General features: G+C 41.5%; 2 protein-coding genes across 2 annotated transcripts; one reads left to right on the top strand and one right to left on the bottom strand.

Moving 5' to 3' along the window:
* Positions 1–7,757: 7,757 nt before the first annotated feature.
* On the bottom strand, positions 7,758–9,717 carry LOC132526561 (protein PIP-1-like). The gene is made up of 3 exons (XM_060160900.1): positions 9,408–9,717; positions 8,586–8,699; positions 7,758–7,882 (listed from the first exon to the last, which is right to left on the bottom strand). The coding sequence occupies exons 1-3, from the start codon at positions 9,715–9,717 to the stop codon at positions 7,758–7,760; spliced, it is 549 nt and encodes a 182-aa protein (XP_060016883.1).
* Positions 9,718–18,435: 8,718 nt separating this feature from the next.
* ACRV1 (acrosomal vesicle protein 1) lies at positions 18,436–23,870 on the top strand. The gene is made up of 4 exons (XM_060158005.1): positions 18,436–18,487; positions 20,650–20,985; positions 22,866–22,985; positions 23,746–23,870. The coding sequence occupies exons 1-4, from the start codon at positions 18,436–18,438 to the stop codon at positions 23,868–23,870; spliced, it is 633 nt and encodes a 210-aa protein (XP_060013988.1).
* The last annotated feature ends 559 nt before the right edge of the window (positions 23,871–24,429 follow it).

Here is a 24,429-nt window from a genome sequence, read left to right as displayed (position 1 = left end):
ATTAAATACAAAGAAAACATATTAAAAGCAGCAAGGGAAAAACAACAAATAACACACAAAGGAATCCCCATAAGGTTAACATCTGATCTTTAAGCAGAAACTCTGCAAGCCAGAAGGGACTGGCAGGACATACTGAAAGTGATGAAGGAGAAAAACCTGCAACCAAGATTACTCTACCCAGCAAGGATCTCATTCAGATTTGATTGAGAAATTAAAACCTTTACAGACAAGCAAAAGCTGAGAGAGTTCAGCACCACCAAACCAGCTCTACAACAACTGCTAAAGGAACTTCTCTAGGCAAGAAACACAAGAGGAGGAAAAGACCTACATTAACAAACCCAAAACAATTAAGAAAATGGGAATAGGAACATACATATCGATAATTACCTTAAATGTAAATGGACTCAATGCTCCCACCAAAAGACACAGATTGGCTGAATGGATACAAAAATAAGACCCATATATTTGCTGTCTACAAGAGACCCACTTCAGACCTAGAGACACATACAGACTGAAAGTAAGGGGATGTAAAAAGATATTTCATGCAAATGGAAACCAAAAGAAAGCTGGAGTAGCAATTCTCATATCATTCAAATTAGACTTTAAAATAAAGACTATTAGAAGAGACAAAGAAGAACACTACATAATGATCAAGGGATTGATCCAAGAAGAAGATATAACAGTTGTAAATATTTATGCACCCAACATAGGAGCACCTCAATACATAGGGCAAATACTATCAGCCATAAAAGGGGAAATCGACAGTAACACATTCATAGTAGGGGACTTTAACACCCCACTTTCACCAATGGACAGATCATCCAAAATGAAAATAAATAAGGAAACACAAGCTTTAAATGATACCTTAAACAAGATGGACTTAATTGATATTTATAGGACACTCCATCCAAAAACAACAGAATACACATTTTTCTCTAGTGCTCATGGAACATTCTCCAGGATAGATCATATCTTGGGTCACAAATCAAGCCTTGGTAAATTGAAAAAAATTGAAATTTTATCAAGTATCTTTTCTGACCACGATGCTACGACACTAGGTATCAATTACAGGAAAAGATCTGTAAAAAATACAAACACATAGAGGCTAAACAATACACTACTTAATAACGAAGTGATCATTGAAGAAATCAAAGAGGAAATAAAAAAATACCTCGAAACAAATGACAATGGAGACACGACAACCCAAAATCTATGGGATGCAGCAAAAGCAGTTCTAAGAGGGAAGTTTATAGCAATACAATCCTACCTTAAGAAACAGGAAACATCTCGAATAAACAACCTAACCTTGCACCTAAAGCAGTTAGAGAAAGAAGAACAAAAAAAACCCAAAGTTAGCAGAAGGAAGGGAATCATAAAAATCAGATCAGAAATAAATGAAAAAGAAATGAAGGAAATGATAGCAAAGATCAATAAAACTAAAAGCTAGTTCTTTGAGAAGATAAACTAAATTGATAAACCATTAGCCAGACTCATCAAGAAAAAAAGGGAGAAGACTCAAATCAATAGAATTAGAAATGAAAAAGGAGAAGTAACAACTGACACTGCAGAAATACAAAAGATCATGAGAGATTACTACAAGCAACTCTATGCCAAAAAATGGACAGATTCTTAGAAATGCACAACCTGCCAAGAATGAATCAGGAAGAAATAGAAAAGATGAACAGACCAATCACAAGCACTGAAATTGAAACTGTGATTAAAAATCTTCCAACAAACAAAAGCCCAGGACCAGATGGCTTCACAGGCGAATCCTAACAAACATTTAGAGAAGAGCTAACACCTATCCTTCTCAAACTCTTCCAAAATATAGCAGAGGGAGGAACACTCCCAAATTCCTTCTACGAGGTCACCATCACCCTGATACCAAAACCAGACAATGATGTCACAAAGAAAGAAAACTACAGGCCAAATCACTGATGAACATAGATGCAAAAATCCTCAACAAACTACTAGCAAACAGAATCCAACAACATATTAAACAGATCATACACCATGATCAAGTGGGGGTTATTCCAGGAATGCAAGGATTCTTCAATATATGCAAATCAATCAACGTGATACACCATATTAACAAATTGAAGGAGAAAAACCATATGATCATCTAAATAGATGCAGAGAAAGCTTTCAACAAAATTCAACACCCATTTATGATAAAAACCCTGCAGAAAGTAGGCATAGAGGGAACTTTCCTCAACATAATAAAGGCCATATATGACAAACGCACAGCCAACATCGTCCTCAATGGTGAAAAACTGAAAGTATTTCCACTAAGATCAGGAACAAGACAAGGTTGCCCACTCTCACCACTCTTATTCAACATAGTTTTGGACGTTTTAGCTACAGCAATCAGAGAAGAAAAGGAAATAAAAGGAATCCAAATCGGAAAAGAAGTAAAGCTGTCACTGCTTGCAGATGACATGATACTATACACAGAGAATCCTAACGATGCTACCAGAAAACTACTAGAGCTAATCAATGAATTTGGTAAAGTAGCAGGATACAAAATTAATGCACAGAAATCTCTGGCATTCCTATACACTAATGATGAAAAATCTGAAAGTGAAATCAAGAAAACACTCCCATTTACCATTGCAACAAAAAGAATAAAATACCTAGGAATAAACCTACCTAAGGAGACAAAATACCTGTATGCAGAAAATTATAAGACACTGATGAAAGAAATTAAAGATGATACAAATAGATGGAGAGATATACCATGTTCTTGGATTGGAAGAATCAACATTGTGAAAATGACTATATGACCCAAAGCAATCTACAGATTCAATGCAATCCCTATCAAACTACCACTGGCATTTTTCACAGAAGTAGAACAAAAAATTTCACAATTTGTATGGAAACACAAAAGACCCTGAATAGCCAAAGCAATCATGAAAACGAAAAATGGAGCTGGAGGAATCAGGCTCCCTGACTTCAGACTATACTACAAAGCTACAGTAATCAAGACAGTATGGTACTGGCACAAAAACAGAAAGATAGATCAATGGAACAGGATAGAAAGCCCAGAGATAAACCCATGCACATATGGTCAACTTATCTTTGATAAAGGAGGCAGGAATGTACAGTGGAGAAAGGACAGCCTCTTCAATAAGTGGTGCTGGGAAAACTGGACAGCTACATGTAAAAGTATGAGATTAGATCACTCCTTAACACCATACACAAAAATAAGCTCAAAATGGATTAAAGACCTAAATATAAGGCCAGAAACTATCAAACTCTTAGAGGAAAACATAGGCAGCACACTCTGTGGCATAAATCACAGCAATATCCTTTTTGACCCACCTCCTAGAGAAATGGAAATAAAAACAAAAATAAAGAAATGGCACCTAATGAAACTTAAAAGCTTTTGCACAGCAAAGGAAACCATAAACAAGACCAAAAGACAACCCTCAGAATGGGAGAAAATATTTGCAAATGAAGCAACTGAGAAAGGATTAATTTCCAAAATTTATAAGCAGCTCATGCAGCTTAATAACAAAAAAACAAACAACCCAATCCAAAAATGGGCAGAAGACCTAAATAGACATTTCTCCAAAGAAGATATACAGACTGCCAACAAACACATGAAAGAATGCTCAACATCACTAATCATTAGAGAAATGCAAATCAAAACTACAATGAGATATCATCTCACACCAGTCAGAATGGCCATCATCAAAAAATCTAGAAACAATAAATGCTGGAGAGGGTGTGGAGCAAAGGGAGCCCTCTTGCACTGTTGGTGGGAATGTAAATTGATACAGCCACTATGGAGAACAGTATGGAGTTTCCTTAAAAAACTACAAATAGAACTACCATATGACCCAGCAATCCCACTACTGGGCATATACCCTGAGAAAACCATAATTCAAAAGAGTCATGTACCAAAATGTTCATTGCAGCTCTATTTACAATAGCCAGGAGATGGAAACAACCTAAGTGTCCATCATCGGATGAATGGATAAAGAAGGTGTGGCACATATATACAATGGAATATTACTGAGCCATAAAAAGAAACGAAATTGAGCTATTTGTAATGAGGTGGATAGACCTAGAGTCTGTCATACAGAGTGAAGTAAGTCAGAAAGAGAAAAAGAAATACCATATGCTAACACATATATATGGAATTTAAGAAAAAAAATGTCATGAAGAACCTAGGGGTAAGACAGGAATAAAGACACAGACCTACTAGAGAATGGACTTGAGGATATGGGGAGGGTGAAGGGTAAGCTGTGACAAAGCGAGAGAGAGGCATGGACATATATACACTACCAAAGGTAAGGTAGATAGCTAGTGGGAAGCAGTCGCATAGCACAGGGAGATCAGCTCGGTGCTTTGTGAGCGCCTGGAGGGGTGAGAGGGAGGGAGACGCAAGAGGGAAGAGATATGGGAACATATGTATATATATAACTGATTCATTTTGTTGTAAAGCAGAAACTAACACACCATTGTAAAGCAATTATACTCCAATAAAGATGTTAAAAAAACAACAACAAAATAAAAGTGTGGCACTGGCACAAAACAGATATATGGATCAATGGAAGAGAATAGAGAGCCCAGAAATAAACCCACACACCTATTGTCAGTTAATCTTTGACAAAGGAGGCAAGAATATACAATAGAGAAAAGACAGTCTCTTCAGCAAGTCATATTCAGAAAGCTGGACGTAAATCAATGAAGTTAGAACACACTCTTACACCATACACAAAAATAAACTCAAAAGGGCTTAAAGACTTAAATATAAGACATGACACCATAAAACTCTTAGAATAGAATATAGGCAAAACCTTCCCTGACATAAATCATACCAATGTTTTCTTAGGTCACTCTCCCAAGGCAATAGAAATAAAAACAGAAATAAACAAGTGTGATCTAATCAAACTTATAAGCTTTTGTACAGCAAAGGAAACCATAAACAAAATGAAAAGACAACTTATGGACTGGGGGAAAATATTTGCAAATGATGTGACCAACAAGGGCTTAATTTCCAAAATATACAAACAGCTCATAAAACTCCAATATCAAAGAAACAAACAACCCAATCAAAAAGTGTGGAAGACCTAAGTAGACATTTTCCCAGAGAAGACATATAGACGGTTAACAGGCACATGAAAAGAGGCTCAACATCACTAATTATTAGAGAAATGTAAATCAAAACCACGATGACATATCACCTCACATCTGTCAGAATGGCTATCATCAAAAAGTCTACAAATAACAAATGTTAGAGAGGATGTGGAGAAAGGGAACGCTTGTACACTGTTGGTGGGGATGTAAATTGGTACAGCCCTTAAGGAAAACTGTATGGAGATTCCTCAAAAAACTAAAAATAGAACTATCATATGACCCAGAAATTCCACTCCTGGGTATATATCTGGAAAAAACAAACACTAACTCAAAAAGATACATGCACCCCAATGTTCATAGCAGCACTACTTACAATAGTCAAGACATGGAAGCAACCCAAGTGCCCATCAAAAGATGACTGGATTAAGAAGATGTGGTATTTTATACATACATACATACACACACACATATATACATACACACACACACACACACACACACTCAATGGAATATTACTCAGCCATAGAAAAGAATGAAAATTTGCCATTTCCCCCAATGTGGATGGACCTAGAGGAATGTTATGCTTAGTGAAATAAGTCAGACAAATACATACTGTATATCACTTATACATGGAATTTAAAAAAATAAACGTATATGTAAAACAGAAACAGACTCACAGATACAGAAAACAAACTAGTGGATACCAGCAGGGAGAGGGGAGTGGGGAAGGACAAATTAGGGGTATGGGATTAACAAGCACAAACTACTATGTATAAAATAGATAAGCAACAAAGATATAATGTATAGCTCAGGGAATTACAGCCATTATCTTGCAATAACCTATAATAGAGTATAATCTTCAAAAATACTAAATCACTATGCTGTACACCCGAAACAAATATAATTTTGTAAATCAACTATACTCCAATGAAAAATTTTTTTTAAAGAAATCATTAAGATGATTTGAAAATCTTCATGGGACTGCAAAGAACCTAGAATATTCTAAATAACTTTGAGGAAGAACAAGTTGGAAGAATCACACTACCTAATATCAAGATTCACAATAAACCGATTGTAATCAAGGCAACGTAGTATTGGCCTAAGGAGAGACATATAGGTCAATGGAAAAAAAGGAAGAGTCCTGAAGTGGACTTACACCAATACGGTCAATAGATCTTAGATAAATGTGCTAAGGTAACTAAAAGAAAAAAGGATATTTTAATAGATTATCTATCACACTATACTTCAATTAAAAATTTTTAAAGGAGAAAGGGTAATTTTTTCAACACATGGTGCTATATCAATTGGACATTCATATGCAAAAATAAAATACCATACACCCACATATAATTGATCATATCTGAGGGAACTGCACACCTAAAAAGCATGAATGTACTGCATGTCAATGATAACTTAATAAATCTGACTTTTAAGAAGTTGAAAGTAATCAAAACAACAGTACAGAACTTGTTAAATAAATGTTGTAGGTATATGGTGCACTAATATGTAATCAATAAAAGATGGTAACATAAAAGTATCATTGGAAAGATATCCATAATTTATATAAAAAGCAGGTTATAATTTTTAATATATATAAATGTATATATATTTATATCTAAACACACACACATATCATGACCTACTTCTGCTTTTAAAAGCCGGGAAAGACATACCTGAAAATGTAAACAAGATAACATCTCTGCGTGATAGGATGGGATTGCCAGTAATGTCTACTTTTGCCAGTATTTTACACTTATTCTAAGTTAAATATGGCTTTTACTCATGTAATTAAAAGGCGAAAACAAAAATTCCAAAGAAGACCAACCTAAAAACATATGTGATTTATTAGGAAAAAAGCTGAACAGTGGAAAGGGAGAAAGACTGAGAAAGAGCACTCACGTGTGTGGTGTGTGTGTGTGTGTAAAATGAGGTTGGTGGTGAAGGAATCCCTCCCAACTCTAAGTTCCATGAATAAAAGGGAGGCAAGATGCTGCAGCTCTCGTGACCCTGGTCAGACTGGCAGTAAAAGAACCACTAAACTGAAGACATATGGAGGGCAGGGGTCAGGTCTACCTTATTCACTGTTATATCATCAGCACCTAATTAGAGAGTTTAGCAATCAGGAAATACTTGTTGAAGACAGGAAGGCAGAGCTTGCTATATGCCAGCCAATGATGGGGGTGTTGGGGGGAGGAAAGAGAAAGCCGAGACAAAGGGAAGGAGCTAGAGGGCTTCCCTGGTGGCGCAGTGGTTGAGAGTCCGCCTGCCAATGCAGGGGACACGGGTTCGTGCCCCAGTCCGGGAAGATCCCACATGCCACGGAGCGGCTGGGCCCGTGAGCCATGGCTGCTGAGCCTGCTGAGCCTGCGTGTCCGGAGCCTGTGCTCCGCAACGGGAGAGGCCACAACAGGGAGAGGCCCACGTACCGCAAAAAAAAAAAAAAAAGGGGGGGGGGGAGGAGATAGGAATCTGAGAAAGAAAGAGCACCAAGGGTGGTGGGAAGGAGAAGGCATCTATCTGGTGGGTTAAGGTGTTGAAACATCAACACCTGTAGCTGAGTAGGTGTCAGGGCTGGGACAGTGCTGGGGAAAGATGGCCCAGTCTTTTGAGGCAGCAGAAGTCTAGGAAAGGGCTGAATGAACAATGGAACAGGGCAAAGAAGGGCCAAGTCTCTAAAGCTTGTTACAGAAAGATGAGTCACTGCAGCACACAAAATCCACTCGAGCATTTTGTCTGAAGAAAGACATGGGGAGGCACAGGTCCCCACAGCCCTGGTATCCATACACGAACCTGTCACCTGGAGAGGAAGAAAGACAAGAGGATCTCTGGTTTGTGGCCTCCAAGTTCAAGTGTTTGCCACATAAGAGGTAAACAATAAATCTTTGTTGAAAGAATGAGTCCTTCGGGACTTCCCTGGCAGTCCAGTGATTAAGATTCCACACTCCCAATGCAGGAGGCACGGGTTCGATCCCTGGTCGGGGAATTAAGTTCCCACATGTCACAGTGCGGCCAAAAAAAAAAAAAAGAATGAGCGCCTCAACTAATGAGGAGAAAGAGCACATTGTCCTGAAGAGTCAGGCAGCCAGGTAGGAAAGGACATCAAAGCCATGCTGATTGACATGGGCCACCAGTGGGCCATCCTCTCCCAACCTCTCATCCTCTTGGCACCAAGGCCTCCCGTTCCCAAAACTGCTACCACACACAAGCTCCAGGGGAATATCTAGAGTCCAATCGTTGTCCTCCCTGAGTATTTACGGGGACTACCCAAGGATCCAGGGACCCCCTCAGCAAGCACTTTTTCTCCTGATAGGTCTACCGGTACAGTCAAGGGCCAGTGGCATTCCAGCACCAGATCCAGAGCACTCTTTTCTAACTTTTTAGGAAAACAAACAAACAAACTCTCCCACACTCTCCGCTTTCGCCCCCAGGGCTCCTGAGAGAGCCAACTCCCTCAAGATCAGGCTGAAGGTCACCCAGGAGACTTCTCAGGCCCCACCTACCTTCGTAGACCTTCCTCAGGAAGCACTGCTGGCTGCCTTGAGCGTGGCAGAAGCTTTCCCTGTTCTCGCAAACCCCGCTGGCGTTGACTCGGTGACACTGGAAACATTCTAGAGCTGGAAAGTCAAAGCAGCATAATAAGGCTCTTCCGGCCCAGCATCCCGGCTGCTCACGAGGGAGCACACCTGTGACCCAGGTGCGCATGGACACTGACCAGCTCCCAGCGCCTGAGGAATGTGCTGAAAGCAGGTCATTTCTCCGCGCTTGCCTTACACCTGGGAGGAGGCGTGCGCGCCTCTAGGCACAAGGTCTGCACCTGAGCACAGAGGGCTCTGCCTGTCCCCCCAGGGATGGGCTGTGCTGCTGGAGGAATGAGGTCAAGCTCTTCACTGACCCCACTTCTAGGGCTCGTGATCTCTCCTCCTTCTGGGAACAGCCCACATGCACCAACCACAAAGAACCTTCTTTGTCCCCTCTCAATTCAAATGTAGGGCTCTCAATAAGAAAGCTTGAGGCATGGGGGAGTATCAGGGATTAGAACTGAGGTGGGAGGGAGGCAGAGGCTGAAGTAAAATGGGGGAGTGAGTAGGAAGAAGAAAGGGAAGAGGAGCAGAGTGGGGCCCAAAGTGGAAGACGCAAAGGAGAGAGGGGGGTGGAGGAGGAAAGAGAGGGGTGGGGTGAGGCTGTGGTCACCTCCAAGGCTCAGGTTAGGTCCTTGTGCCTTTCTCCCCACTCCCCCATGCCCATCAATCCACAGCCCCCGTGGGTCTGCCTCATCTAGACCCAGTCCCCACGGTCCTCCCAGATGCCCGGCAGGGGCTCACCTTGCAGGAGGCCCAGCAGCGAGGAGAGGCCCAGCAGCAGCAGCAGGAGGCGCGTCCGCATCTCCGATCGAAGACAAGGCAGTAGCAGGAGGTAGGGCAGCTGCAGGCGCCCGGACCCTGAGGATCTGGCTTTATTACTCCGGCAGGCACGGCAGCCAATGGGAGCCGAGGCGAAGGGCTGGGCTTCCCCAGGATGCGGAGTGAGCCAAGGGCCTGATGGGAGCGCCGCGCTCCTGGTACACAGGCTCTGCTCACCTCCACCTGTCCTGCTGAGGGAGCCACGTCCTTTCAAGGCTTCTTCCGCTCCCATTTTAACTAGCTTTTAAATGGGAGAATCATGTCTGCCTTACTCGGCCAAAGGATTTATGAGATCCAGGTGAGCTAAGAACCCTGGAGGGATGGGGCACACACCGTGATCTTCCGTACTTCGGAGACTATTTCCTTGAATAAGGTTTAAGACGAGATACTGAAATCTTTTGATTTCAGAGAAATTAGGGGACTTCCCTGGCGGTCCGCGCTTCCACTGCAGCAGGCACGGGTTTGATCCCTGGTCGGGGAACTAAGATCCTGCATGACGCGCAGCGCGGCCAAAAAATGAAATAAAATGACAAAAATAAAAATTAGAAGAAGTGGATACTTGCCTAGACTGTTGCTCAGTAAAGCACTAAACACAAAGTAGCAGATTTGGGTTTATCTTTCAGACAGGCTGCACTACAGACTAGAGATTTTTGTTTACACTGCTTGACGAATGTAATTTAAAAACACTGATCTGGAGGGAAAAGATTTGTACCTTTGGCTTCAGGCTCCCTTGCAGCCCTAGGCCCACCCCAGATCCTGGGTCCCCCCTTACCCAAACATCAGACTTCAAGAATGAACATATACCCCCGCCCCTTGGCTTTAACCTTCAATCCCAGCTTAAGAACAGGAAACCCACTAAAACGGAGGGCTTATTCCATAGGGGTATAATTATTCCCCAGCCCAGCTCTGAAGTCTGAGGAGGTTGTGTCACCTGCTTCAGCCCAAAAGAGCATGACTGACAGAGCTTGCTATGTACCAGACACAGTGCTAAATATTTGAACAATGTTATTCGATTTGATTCTCACACAACAGCCTATCTCCATTTTATCGATGAGAAAACTAAAAGGAAGCAGTTAGTCCCAGGTGACAAAGAGGATAACTGGCAGATTCAAACCCGGATCTGCAGACTCCATTGACCCTGTGACTTTGCCAGGGAAACCTGGCAAGTCTTCTCGGTCCCAAGAGCCACCAAATTAGTGTCTGAGGACTGTATTCCTGCCGCCAGACACGGCTCCTTTAGACTCGGAAGGTCCCCAGCACCAGCGCCACATCATGAACAAGAATGGATGTGTTTCCTCAGAAATAATTTTTTGTAATCTGCTAAGAATAAGGTTTTTAGTTAGTGGTTTTTTTTCTGGGACTCCCAGTTAGCCCTAGTCCTAGAATGCTCTGGGATTCTAAGGGGAGGAGGGTGGGCCCCGATGCCTAGCCCAGTCCCCAGGGATTCTCTTCTCTCCACTCCCTGAAGCTTCTCCCTGACTCTCCTTCCAGAGAGTCCAGCTGTCCCAGCCCCTCACCGAGGCCAGGGACTACCCCAGCTTCTGTTCACAGTCCTTCCTGCTGTGGAAAAGATAGAGAAGACCCATTTTAGCCTGAGGAGTGCTGAGGGACCCCACATTATGTATGGTGCATGAGTTAGGGGTGGGGACAGACAATGTCTGAACCTTAGGGTGGGAGGACGTGTCATTTAATAAATATATGAATACAGTTAATATAATACACTCTATAAAAGAAAGTAAAACCTAATTGCTTTCTTAGTGTACACTGTACAAAGCTTGACAAAATCATCTTAGCCCATAGAGGTATCAGAAAGCAGTCAACCCCTTTCTCAGCCACCATCAAGGAGGTTTAAAGGGGGCCTCCTTAGGGTAGAGTAAGATTTTATATGTTTACCCAAAATGGTATGCATTTTTTTTTTTTAAGATTAAGAAACACTTCTCTGTTTCTTACAAAAGAAACACAAAAGACTGTAGACGTTGGTCTCCACCATTAGTTTCAATTATCGTTCCCCTTCTGGCTTCAGTCACAGCAGAATTCCAGTCTGTTAGTTTTAAAAGCTTTTAGCAGTTGCCCTGTCATAGATGAGTTCCTATGCTAAATAAGTTTGCAAGATTTCTGTGTTCTGAAGAGAAGTCGATCATCAACTTTCCTAGGTTATAAGTACGTGGGTTTAGTCCACTGGTGTGCTGGTAAATGTTTAACAACTGGCTTGTGGGGTGAAGGAGGTGGGGAGAGTCCTGATTTGTAGAATTTGTAGATTTACATGGTGTCAATGGCAATTTCAAGCTACCATCCTGACGTCACTGAATTAAGTTAAGAGATGTGCACATCATTTTACAGTATTTCTAACACAGAGATACAACAGAATTAAATAACCTTAACAGTGCAGATTAATAGTAAAATGTAGTAAAATAAATAAGGAGTGATGAGGTTTTGAGTATTTATCTTTGTTTCTAATATAGTTTGTCAGTTTATATGTTAATTTTTATTAATACCTGTGTTCAACCACCAATTTGTAAAATTCCTGAAACTCTAACCATCAGCTCTCATAAGCCAGTTGAAGCCAGCTCTCAGCACACCACTGGTTGAGTCACAATTATGAAAAGCCAGTGAAGGGAAAGGTAGAAATTGCTGTATCCTTTTACTCACACAATTCCCAGTGATAATATCCTTCCTCCCATCCCTGACTTGATTTGTTACAGAAGGGACAAATATTATATGGCCAGCCAAACAGAAGATTTCCCCCCTTTTGAACAGGCTGCTGCTTTTGGGTTCATGCAACCTGACGATGGAGAAGGTGTTGTCTTGAAAGGATGGTGCAGAAGTGTCTAACCATCTGTTTGCAGGCTGAGCTCCTGTGGGGATGTAAGGCTATGGCAGCTGAAGCTAGAGAAGCTCTGATCTGAGAGACCCTTATTTGGAGTTTCTGCAGAACTTTATTACTCAGGATTTTAGTTTTAGAAGTCAGTTTTGGCAACAGAAAAAAAGAAAGTTCTGATGAGGACAACAGAGGCCGAGAGGAAGCTGTTTCAGTGGTCCAGGGAAAAGGAGATGAGAGCCTGAACTTGGGTTATGCTGGTGGGAATAAAGAGGAGCTGATAAACTAGTTAGAGGTGAAACTGACATAATATGGAGGTGAGGGCAAGGGGGAAGTCAGTTACAGGCACACCTCGTTTTATTGTGCCACACTCCCACCCTTTATTGCGCTTCGCAGATACTTTGCTTTTTACAAATTGAAGGTTGGCAGCAACCCTGCATTGAGCAAGTCTATCAGTGCCACTTTTTCCAACAGCATTTTCTCACTTCATATTTTTGGTCACATTTTGCTAATTCTCACAGTATTTCAAAGCCTCCACCAGCAAAAAGATTATGACTCACTGAAGGCTCAGATGATGGTTGGCATTTTTTGTCAATAAAGTATTTTTAAATAAAGGTATATACATTTTTTAGACATAATGCTATTGCATGCTTAATAGACTACAGTATAGTATAAACATAATTTCTTTTTAATTGAGAAAGATTTTTTTAAATTAATTTTTATTGGAGTATAGCTGATTTACAAGGTTGTGTTAGTTTCTGCTGTATAAACATAACTTTCATCATGTGACTTGCCCAGGTATACCTTGGAGGTTGGGTTCTGGATTACCACAACAAAGAAAACATTGCAATAAAGTGAGTCACATGCATTTTTTTGGTTTCCCCGTGCATAAAAACGTTATGTTTGTGCTATACTGTAGTCTAGCAGGCATGCAATAGCATAATGTCTAAAAAATAATGTACATTTCTTAATTTAAAAATACTTTGATTAAAAAGTGCTAACCATCATCTGAGCCTTCAGTGAGTCGTAATTTTTTGCAAGAGTAACAAAAATCGCTGATCACAGGTTACCATAACAAAGTTAATAATAATGCAAAAGTTTGAAATAAGACAAGAATTGCCGAAATGTGACATAGAGGCATGAAGTGAGCAGACGTGGTTGGAAAAATGGCACTGATAGACTTGCTTGATGCAGGGTTGCCACAAACCTTCAATTTGTATAAAAGGCAGTATCTGAGAAGCACAATAAAGTAAAGCACAGTAAAACAAGGTATGTCCGTATCAAGCTAAAAGTCCCAGGAACAGAGCTGGAGTACAAATGATGAATTCAGTATCACAAATGTTGAGTTTCAAATGTTCTGGGATATCCAGATACAAATGTCCAGCTGGTAGTTGGATATATGGGTCTGAACTGGAAAGAGAGGAGTCTATGGGCCAGATTGGTGGATTTGGGGAGTCTTCAATTGGTAGGTGGTGATTGACATGGATTAAGACTTCCCAGGGAGTGTGTGAAGGGTTAAGAATGAATTCTTATCAGGAAGACTAGATGGAGAAGTACAGTTTCAGGAAGGGGGGGAGGAGAACCATGAAAATGCAGAGGGCATTGCATATTCAGAGAATACTTAGAAGTTGTGTATGGATGTGGCCTGTGATGGAGCTTGGGATGAAGGTAGAGAAAGGGAAGGGGAGGAGCGGAAACACAAGACAGAGAAAGTACATGTGGGGACAGATTGTGCAAGGTCTTGATGCCTTCCCCTGGCAGTAGCAGTGCACAGGTGAAGAAACATGCCTTCCATTTTACTGTGCCCCCTCTGACTTTCAGGAAACTTCAGAATGGTTACCACAGCTCTGACTCCTTTCTAGGTTTCTTAACATAGATCACTATGCTAGGTATCACATAGACCTCCATCCTGGCCACTGTGAATTGCATGAAGGACCTGTGTGGTAGCCTGGCATTAGAATTTTGTGCAAAAGGGATGAGAATGAGAGGTTAAGCCATTGAGATTTTCTCTCTTGAAAACTGAATGTCAGAGTCAAGAATGCCTATTAGGACCAAAGAATAGACAAAGGCACATGTCAGGGAAGTCAGGGGTCAGCATAAGCCGTGAATAAGCAGAAGTCATGAGTAAGCAGAAGTAATGAACATTCAGAAACTCTGAGTGAGCAAAAGTTATGAATCATACAGATGGCCAATAGACACATGAAAAGATGCTCAACATCGCTAATTATTAGAGAAATGCAAATCAAAACGACAATGAGGTATCACCTCACACTGGTCAGAATGGCCATCATTAAAAAGTCTAAAATTAATAAATGGAGAGAGTGTGGAGAAAAGGGAACCCTCCTACGCTGTTGGTGGGAATGTAAATTGGTGCAGCCACTATGGAGAATAGTATCGAGGTTCCTTAAAAAACTAAAAATAGAGTTACCATATGATCCAGCAATCCCACTCCTGGGCTTATATCCAGAGAAAACTCTAATCCAAAAAGACACATGCACCCCAATGCTCATAGCAGCAGTATTCACAATAGCCAAGACATGGAAACAACCTAAGTGTCCATTGACAGATAAACAAATAAAGATGTTTTACATATATATATATATATATATATATATATATATATATATAAATGGAATGCTACTCAGTCATAAAAATAATGAAATATTTCAATTTGCAGCAACATGGATGGACCTAGAGAATATCATACTAAATGAAATGTCAGACAGAGAAAGACAAATATTACATGATATCCCTTATATGTGGAATCTAAAATATGATACAAATGAACTTATTTACAAAACAGAAACAGACTCATAGACATAGAAAACAAACTTAATGGTTATCGAAGGGGAAATGGGGGTGGGGAGATGGAGGGATAAATTAGGAGTTTTGGATTAACAGGTACAAACTACTATATATGAAATAAAGAACAAGGTCCTACTGTATAGCACAGGGAACTATATTCAATATCTTGTAATAAACCTAATGGAAAAGAATATGAAAAAGAATATATATGTGTATGCATGTATATAACTGAATCACTTTGCTGTATACCACAAATTAACACAACATTGTAAATCAACTATACTTCAAAAAAGAAAAATGTTATTAATCAGTAGGAGTTATAAGTAAGTGAAAGTCACAGCATAGAGAGTAGAGGAAAGTCAGTTTAGAACAAGAGCAGTAAGAACGTAGGCAGGAAGACTAGAAGAAAAAAAGGTCTACCAGATAGCTATTACTAGAACTGCTGTGTATCCAGAAATATTTCAGGTCACAGACTATGTTCAGGTCTCCATGAGGCCCAGTCTGAGTGGTGTGTATTCTGACATGTATATGTCTAATTCCCCATTGTTTAAGGTTAAGGTTAAGGTAAACCGAATGAGGCCTGGTATCTCTCATCTCCTCTGTACTCTTTTCTCTCTGTTACTTTCTCCCGGACTTCTCAGCTTACTTATCCCCCGTTTGGCCCCAAATAGTGGTCTCAGCACATGAGTCTAAATGACCTTTCAACTCAGCTCCCCATAGCTAATTTTCTCTGTCTCTCTGTGTTTCAACTGCATATTTCTAGGAGAAGACTCTGACTCAGTTCATCTTTTTTAACCAGGTCACAAACATTACAGGGGCTGAGTTGGCTAGTTCTTTGGTTCATTTGGGGCATTAGAAGTTGGAGCATTAACTCATCTGGGCAGGACCCGGAATACCTCTGGATGTCTTAGCTCCAGAACTGTTCAAGTTCCATAGTGAATTCTCCATCACCACATGGGTGATGGAGCTCTATGATGAGCTCTATGATGAGCTCAGATACTCACAGGTTGGACTTTAAAGTGCCAGACTACTGGACACAGGGAGAAGATTCCCAAAGTGGAGCCCAGTGAAAGTCAGCCTGGGTGGGGTTGGGGTATAGTTCTGTAAAGCCAACCTTAAGAAGAGGGAGGAAGAAGTTGGAGGATGAGGTTTAAGGAGAGAACATTCAGGCTTTAAGGTCTTATCTGTTAATATTGTCACTCCTGGGGAGGCGTGAGGCAGGGATGTCCCAGAAAGTTCTGATAATTACAAAGAGAACTGCTGGCATACTCTAAACTGGTAGGTGGTATAGATAGCACCTCTTCCTTTCCACTAATTTCCACTGCTTCTATCAATAGAAGTCTGACTGAATGTGATCTCAGCTCCTAACTCACTCCACATCAAAAAAAGGAACTATTGATGGCATTCTGTGTCATGCCTTTCTCTCCTCCAGAGGAGTTGAGCTGCAGACCTGGAAATCCTAGTTTTGTCCTCCCACTCAAGCCAAGTAGGGTCGGCCTCTGCAACTTCTGATCCCTGAGGTCCTGCTTTCTCCCACTGACCCAGAATCTTCAGCCAGCCCACTCTAGGGGCTGTCTATACATCTTCCGCCATGAAGTAGAGTGAGGTCCAGAAAAGATAATTCATTTATTCCTTCATGCAGGAAAAATGCACCTGTTATGTGTCAAGCATGCTGTTAGGTAGTGAGGATACAACAGTGATCAAGACAGACTGGAACACCATTTTCAAGGAGCTTAAAGTCTAATGGGGAAGGGACTTCCCTGGTGGTCCAGTGGTAAAGAATCCACCTTCCAATGCAGGGAACACGGGTTCGATCCCTGGTTGGGGAACTAAGATCCCACATGCTGTAGGGCAACTAAGCCCGCGCACCACAATTACTGAGCTCGCACGCCTCAATGAGAGAGCCCATGTGCTACAAACTACAGAGCCCACATGCCCTGGAGCCCATATGCCACAACTAGAGAGAAGCCTGTACACCGCAACTAGAGAGAAACCCAAGCAGACGGTGGGCTGTAACGAAAAGATCCCACATGCCTCAACAAAGATCCTGTGTGCTGCAACTAAGACCTGATGCAGCCCCCCCCAAAAAAAATAAGGAAAATAAATACATAAAATAAATAAATATTTAAAAAAAGAAAGTCATCACACTTGCCTGCTACGTGTATTAAAAAAAGTCTAATGGGGGAGACAAGCATTAAATAATTATAAGAGTGACAAATACATCTATTCTAGATCCAGCATTCAGTGGTACATGTAACAAAGTGGTCCAAGAGAAGTGGGCAGGGAAGAGGGAGGAGATGGGGGCTATGGTAGCTCTGCCACCCAATACCCCAAAAGTTCTAGCTTAATACCAGGTGGATGCTTCACTGCATCCATCTTCTCAGCACTTACAGCTCAAGGCACAGCTTTCAAATATGTCTTGTAGATCCCTTTTCAATGTCCATATCATGTAAATTCTCCTGTTACCCATTTGAGTTTGCCATCTGTTTCCTGCCCAAACCATGATTGATATAGGTCATTATGAAAATACTATTAGCAGAAGTGAGCAGGGTTAAGGAAAAAATATAATAAAGTTGGGGCATCCAGATTTAGCAACTGCAAGAAATCATCATCATTCCTAGGCCTGAGGGAGCAGGGGAAGGAAAACATGTAACCATAGCCTGGTGGAGAGCTGAAGCCATGGAAGAGAGGACACCCTTCAAAAACTGTCACATCAAGACACATCAAGAACTGTGGCAGGAAGGTAATAGGAGGGATAAATACTTCCATCTCAATCCGTGTGTGTGTGTGTGTGTGTGTGTGTGTGTGTGTGTGTGTGTGTTCTCTTCTCCAATCTTCCATCGGCTAAACACAATCTAAAGCCAACCCCAACCAGCACTCAGGTGATCAACTCAAGAGAGGTCATCCTTCTGGGGTCCAGGACCAAAAGGAAAAAAGGCTGATTTAGAGAGTCAAACAAAAAATAACCAGCTAATCACACCTCACTGTCAAGAACACTTTAAAAAGAGAGTAGATAGATTTTAAAATTTATTACATAGAGTATATGTTATTTTGGTAATATGAGTTTTTAAGGTAGGGCAGAGAGCCCCAATATACCATGGTGCATGAGCCTTCACACTACAATTTGCCGTGGGTTGCCAGAAGTCCAACCTGCCTGATCGGGTGACATGAGAACCTCAGAGCACAACACATTGTGATGAATCATGGATTGTTTCTGAGGTTCTAGAATCCCAGACTCTGTGGCCCAGCACTGGGAGCTTCTGCTCACAGTCTTTTTCACGGCTCTTGGGTGCCCCACACCAGGGTACCCTCTCTCCCAAAATCCAGATGAAGAAATGTCTTCTACTAGTGAGTCTGTATCTGCTTGGATCCGACAGAGGTAAGTCCTCTTGTCTTGGCTCTGGGTGGACACGTAAGAGGCACCTTTAAGGCATTTCAGCCCTTGAAGAAGGAAGGCCAGTATCTTAGTTACCCAAACCAATCTAACTCAGAATTAGGAGTAGCTGAACAAGTTCAACTCTGAGAGCTACTGAACCAGTGGTGGGTTCCTCCTAGTTATGGCTTCACCATCAGAGACTGGCTTAGCACAGTCTCGTTCCTAATACTTTTAGCCACTTGACATTGTATCTGATGCTCTGTGAAATGAGAAGATTGGTCTAGGGGTTCTGCGGAGGTCCAGTGAAGGTTTGCCCCCGTGAACTGAGTGTAGGGGATCCTTGTGTAGTTAATGTAGGAGGAGAGACATGAGGAGATGGGAGTGTGGTATGCCTGGAAAGTCATCCGAGAACACAGCATGGCTCTGGGCCAGAGACCTTACAAGCCACTCTTTCATTGGTCTATCCATCCAGTGGTATTTCCTCTTTCAGGACCCCCATTCAGGGTGGGCTCTGTTCCCTCCTTCCTCCTACAGGAGAAGTGAGAGGCCATGAGCTCTGAGCTGTCTATTAAATGACAAAGTGTTTTCTGTAACGTCAGTTCTCAGAGATTTTGTCTTTTGCTTTCTTAGACTTTCAAAAGTTGACTGAGAAACGTAGCTACATAGCTACCAGATGGTAGTATGTCCTAGCCACTTTGTGAGGCAGTGAGTCATAAACTATAAGCATGACAAAGAAATTAGTGTGTTTTTCAAGCCTCCCTTCCGTATCAGAAATTTCTTTATTAAAACTTCTGTTAACTTTTGAAGGATCAGTCAAGAAGATGATATTTCTGTAACAACTTTTTAAAATTAAAAATTCCTTAAAGCCTTAGTAAATCTTACCTTTCCTTTATCAACGTATTCTAATGCTAGCCTTTTGAAAGTTATTGATTGTAAGGTCTTCAAATCACTCAGAATACATACATACATACACACACACACACACAAATATATATATTTGCAGGATTCTTACAAAGCTAGAGTATTTTGGGGACTTAGGCCTCAAAGATCCTGTAATTCAGCTTTTGGCTAGGATTAATAATTTAGTCATTATAGTCTACTCACCGCCCTTCTCTAGGTTACTCAGTCTAAATCAGTTACTCAGTCAAAGAGTAATAATTTTTAAAAAAAGTAATAATCAAATTGTCTGCTTGGTGCTACACTTAATTAAATGAAAGTTGTACTTAAGGATATTTGTCTGACAGCCACTAATAAGCTGGATTAAATGTAGAAGAGAGTGGTCAGAACAGAACGACCAGCTAAGAGTTTTGTAATTCCAAATGCAAGGTCAGGAGGAGGGAAAACTAAAATTAGCTGAGCACTTGAGCAACGGACTAGGCACTTCACAGTTTCTCTTATTGAATACTCATGACAACTCCGTAAAGTAGGTGTAAATGATATGTCACAAGGAATCTCAATTCAGGGATATAGAAGCAAAGATTGTTTTTATCTTAATAATTAACAGCAACTTGGCTTTGTGTCCCCAACTCACATGGATTGGGGTTGAGTGTGTGAAAGAACATGAACTTGCCAAGTAAAGGTGTCTTAGTGCCTTCTGGTAATTTTTGTGGGTTCATTAGATATTTGTCATCTCTAGCTTAAAATTTATCTTGTCCAAAGTTTAAAATCTTCCACCCTCAGTTTCAGCTAGAATTACCCAGCTACTGAAACAATTTGCTTTCTCTCCCCCTTGTATCTCCATGCTTACCTTTCACCCACAGAGGAACTGGAGGGAGGCTAGTGGTGGACTTCTGATTACATGAATGATGGGACATTGATTTCCTGATGTTGGCTCTGCCAGGGAGGCACAGTGCTTCTGGTGCTGGGTGAGGAGGCCCCCATGTGCCCACTCAGGGTACACAGATCCACACAAATGTTGTGGATCTTAAAATTCTTCCCTTCAATCACAGAGGTGGTCTCTGTGTTTCCTTAACACCCCTGTCCTTCATGGTCTCCCAGGTAATTGGTTGACTGCATCCAACATCTGCAGTATCTTCAGAGCTTGACCTAGGCCCCCAGAAACCTAGGAACCCCACAACATTAGCCTTGCTCCATAGGAAAGAACTCTTTATCCAGACGTCCTCTCTCACCTTTACCATCTCTCTTCTGTTATTTCTCCATCCCAGGAGCATCAGGTCAATCTGATGAGCTTCCTGGCTCTCTGGACCATCAAGCTTCAGTTCAGCAACCTTCAGGTGACTACTTTTCACTTGAAAACCCTTCAGATGGTGAGGCTTTATATGAGACTTCTTCAGGCGAGAACACTTTGAGTGAGCATGGTTCAAGTGAGCACACTGCGGTTGAACACGCTTCAAGTGAGCATGCTGCAGGTGGGCATGCTGCAGGTGAACACGCTTCCAGTGAACAACCTTCTGGTGAACAGCCTTCGGGTGAAAAGACTTCTGGTGAACGGCCTGCAGGTGAACAGCCTTCAGGCATCCCGCCTTCAAGCACAATTTCAGGTGAGCCACATTTGGATGGGTGCCCATCCTTGACTTCAGGTGGGAAGTAGGTAACACATACAGAAAACCAATTTTAAGGAGTTTAGAAGAAAGAATAGTTCATACACTTCACAAACAGCTCTCCCAAAGAGAGCTGTTTACATTTTACATCTCTTTACATTTCTTTACAATAATCCCAGGTGGCAAGATCCAGGTTTTGTGGGGCCCTTTGGAGGTTAAACTGTTCAGAGGGCCCTCTTTAAGAAAAACAAAACAAATATAAAAGTACCAGCAGTCTCTCCAACTTCACTCTATGTAAGAAATTGTGAATACAGATGCCCACAGCTCCCCTGGAAGGGGCTCATGGAAGAAAACTTTGGTGAGCTTCATGCTAAATCTGCCTCTTAACAAACTATGTCAAAATGCTTTGCAAACCCTCTAAAGAGATGTCCAGCAGTGGAGCTGGTAGATCTTGGTTTTCATGTTTGAACACGGTGTCAATGGAAATAATAAACAATCAATAATAATAATAGAAAAGAGTTTTATTTGAGCCTAAGTGAGGACTATAGCCCAGAAGCCAGCTTCCCAGATTACTCTGAGAAACTGCTCTGGAGGAGCAGAGTTTTCAGCACAGTTCTATATCTTGTCAGAACAAAGAACATTAAACAAGTCAGGGATACATTTCTTCAAGGTTAAAAACAAACAAACAAACAAACAAACAAAAAGACCAGCACATACATGTACAGTATGGCCTTGGCACCTGGGAAGGGAGTTTTATCATCAATGGAGTACTGGAACTGGCATCCCATGAAGAGGGGTATTTAATCTTTATTTTTAACATGGACATTTTTTACTTCTGGTTAATGTGACCTTTTCTTTAATAATTAAAACAGTTGTTCAATAGGCCACAAAGAGGCTGTTTTAGTTAGCATAAAATTCAAGTTAACTAATGTATAAGCCAGAATAACTTCTCCATACCTCACTCAATATGTGAACATTTCTTTCATCAATGGAAAGTAAAGCATGCTGACACTTTTGTCTGTTAGATCCAGAAATAAGTTCCCAGGACAACTGCAATTCTTTGGCTCTTACTCAAAAGGGGTTCTTCAAGGAAGGAAAGCAAGATCCAAGTTTTAATGTCTCAAGGTATTACCAGACATAGACACTTTATATTTCACCCCATTACATAAGTAGCAGTATTCCAAATTTTCAGACAAGAGAAGTTACATCATCCGGCTAGAAAGTAGCAAACCTTGGATTCAAACTTAAGTCTGACTCCAAAGCCCATATTTTTTCCACTTTATGCTTCCTTAATTAGGGAATTGGCAGTGGAGGTAGAGAGGCAATATGGAATCGCTTCAAAGAGACTGTGCTTTGTGACAAACTGACCTGACTGAAGGTCACTTTGAGAATAGAGAATTGATGTAATGTTTGCAACATTACAGCATTCTAACACAGCTTATTAATCAGTCAGATTTCACTGCAAGTGTTTGTGCCTTGTGATAAGTGAGAGTATGATGGGGAGTAGGAAAGGGAGCCAGTCACATGAGGAGTTCTATTGCTCCTATTGAGTTAGACACGGCAGAAGGGCATCTAATGATAAATGTCCGGGAAGCCACTGGGTGATGAATTAGAATAAAAGTCAGTACTAGAGAGAAATGTGGGATTCATCAGTAATGAAAATCATAAATGAAGCAATAAGAATGAAGGCATTTCCTTTGGCACAGAAGAGAAAATATGCTCTTTCAGACACAGAGCCCTCACATCCCTAACAAGAGCCAGGAAATGAAATGTGTTGTATCCACCTACTTGTTGCCCATCATCCCTCCCCAGATGAGTGACTCAAGGCTATACAACCTGGATCCTAAGGTTATTTCATCAGGCTGATCTTAAATTTTCAGGCCCAGTATTAAATTGCCACACATGCTCTTATATGAATGACCAAGGAATATGTCTTCAAGGAGAGGGAATCTGTTCCACTCAGAATTCCCAGCAGTGCATGTTAAAGAAGATCTTTGAAGGTATGTGGGGACTTCATGAGCCAGTCTTTGCCAGAGAACACATCAACCAGCTTGAGTACTGATGGGGAGGAGATAGGGTGGCAGGGGCCAAGGAGGGAACAGCTGTGATTCCACAGAAACTTGGAGATCCAGGAGAACCTTATCCTTTCAAGAATCAAGAGCAGAATTCCAGCTATTGAGGGAGAGGCCCTTCCCAGCAGGCTTACGATGTCTTAAAAAGAGGCAGGGAGATTGGCTGTCTCTTCCTATTAAAGAAATATGTGGGTTGCCCCTTGAGACATTGACAGTAAGCTCAGGAATGTGTCTATCTTGTTCATGGCTATATATTCCTAGCACTTAGCACAATGTCCAGCCCATGGTAGGCATTTAGTAAAATTGAATACATGAGTTAAGTAATAAACAGTTGTCCACCAGTCTGTGTTCACAGGTTGGCAGACCTGTATATGTGTCTTCCTACACCTCTCTACCCTTACGCTCAGTCCTCATCCTCAAAATAAGGAAGGGATCTTGGTTACTTCCATCCCATGAACTTCCCTTGACTGCCTGACTTCCCTTGTGGTTTGTCTGGTCCCTCACTAGAAAGAGTGGGCAACCGATCAGGGGAAGGGCCCAGAAGAAGCAGATGGAAGGGAGGAAGGAAAGAATATACAAGTTGGAGGACTTGGTCGTGCCTACATAGGGACACTGGGAACCATGGATGAAAGCTAAGATTGGAGGAGGAAGCTTTCTGCTCATTACAGTCTGCCTCTGCTTCTTTCAGGTGAAAAACTTCAATTCATTGTCCAGGGCTGTGAAAGCATGTGCCCATCCATGAACCAATTATCCCATGGAACCAGGATGCAAGTTATATGCTGTCGGAATCAATCTTTCTGCAACAAGGTCTAGAAGCCTGTGCCCTTGCTTCCTGCTCTGAGTCAGGCAGCAAAAGTCCTCCATCACCCTACTGGACTCAATTTATATTTAGTTTCTTCCCCAGTAAAAAACTGATCACATCTTCCTCTGCCTGACTATCAGACAGGAAGCTCAAATATCTTTCCTCTCCTATCCATGCCCTGTTACACATTCTTCTCTGGCTTCCAACTTCCCTATCCCCTTACCCCATCTCTCAACATTCTTTTCTTTTTCAATAAATTCCACATGATTAAAGAATATAGACTCCAGACAGAGTCTTTTCCCATCAACCAGGAGCAGGGTCACTCTGAGCTTCCTTCTGCTCCACACAATAAAGTAGATCCATTTTATTTCTTTATATTTCCTTTTTTTTTTGAATTTTATTTTATTTATTTTTTTATACAGCAGGTTCTTATTAGTCATCCATTTTATACACATCAGTGTATATAGGTCAATCCCAATCTCCAATTCATCACACCACCACCACCCTGCCTCTTTCCCCCTTTGGTGTCCATGTTTGTTCTCTACATCTGTGTCTCAATTTCTGCCCTGC

Source organism: Lagenorhynchus albirostris, chromosome 9 (assembly GCF_949774975.1).
Source record: "Lagenorhynchus albirostris chromosome 9, mLagAlb1.1, whole genome shotgun sequence".
Lineage (NCBI taxonomy): Eukaryota > Metazoa > Chordata > Mammalia > Artiodactyla > Delphinidae > Lagenorhynchus > Lagenorhynchus albirostris.
The sequence above is the reverse complement of the archived record's forward strand: the minus strand, read 5'-3'. Positions and strand labels throughout refer to the sequence as shown.

What these genes read in the sequence shown, in the direction of transcription:
- LOC132526561 (XM_060160900.1), bottom strand. Translation starts at nt 9,717, where the DNA reads ATGGGAGCGGAAGAAGCCTTGAAAGGACGTGGCTCCCTCAGCAGGACA. An exon ending in GCTGCTGGGCCTCCTGCAAG is followed by an intron (nt 8,700 to 9,407) that starts GTGAGCCCCTGC and finishes TTGACTTTCCAG; the next exon opens with CTCTAGAATGTTTCCAGTGT. An exon ending in CCTGAGGAAGGTCTACGAAG is followed by an intron (nt 7,883 to 8,585) that starts GTAGGTGGGGCC and finishes CTTCCTCTCCAG; the next exon opens with GTGACAGGTTCGTGTATGGA.
- ACRV1 (XM_060158005.1), top strand. Translation starts at nt 18,436, where the DNA reads ATGAAGAAATGTCTTCTACTAGTGAGTCTGTATCTGCTTGGATCCGAC. An exon ending in TCTGCTTGGATCCGACAGAG is followed by an intron (nt 18,488 to 20,649) that starts GTAAGTCCTCTT and finishes TCTCCATCCCAG; the next exon opens with GAGCATCAGGTCAATCTGAT. An exon ending in GCCTTCAAGCACAATTTCAG is followed by an intron (nt 20,986 to 22,865) that starts GTGAGCCACATT and finishes TTAAATTTTCAG; the next exon opens with GCCCAGTATTAAATTGCCAC.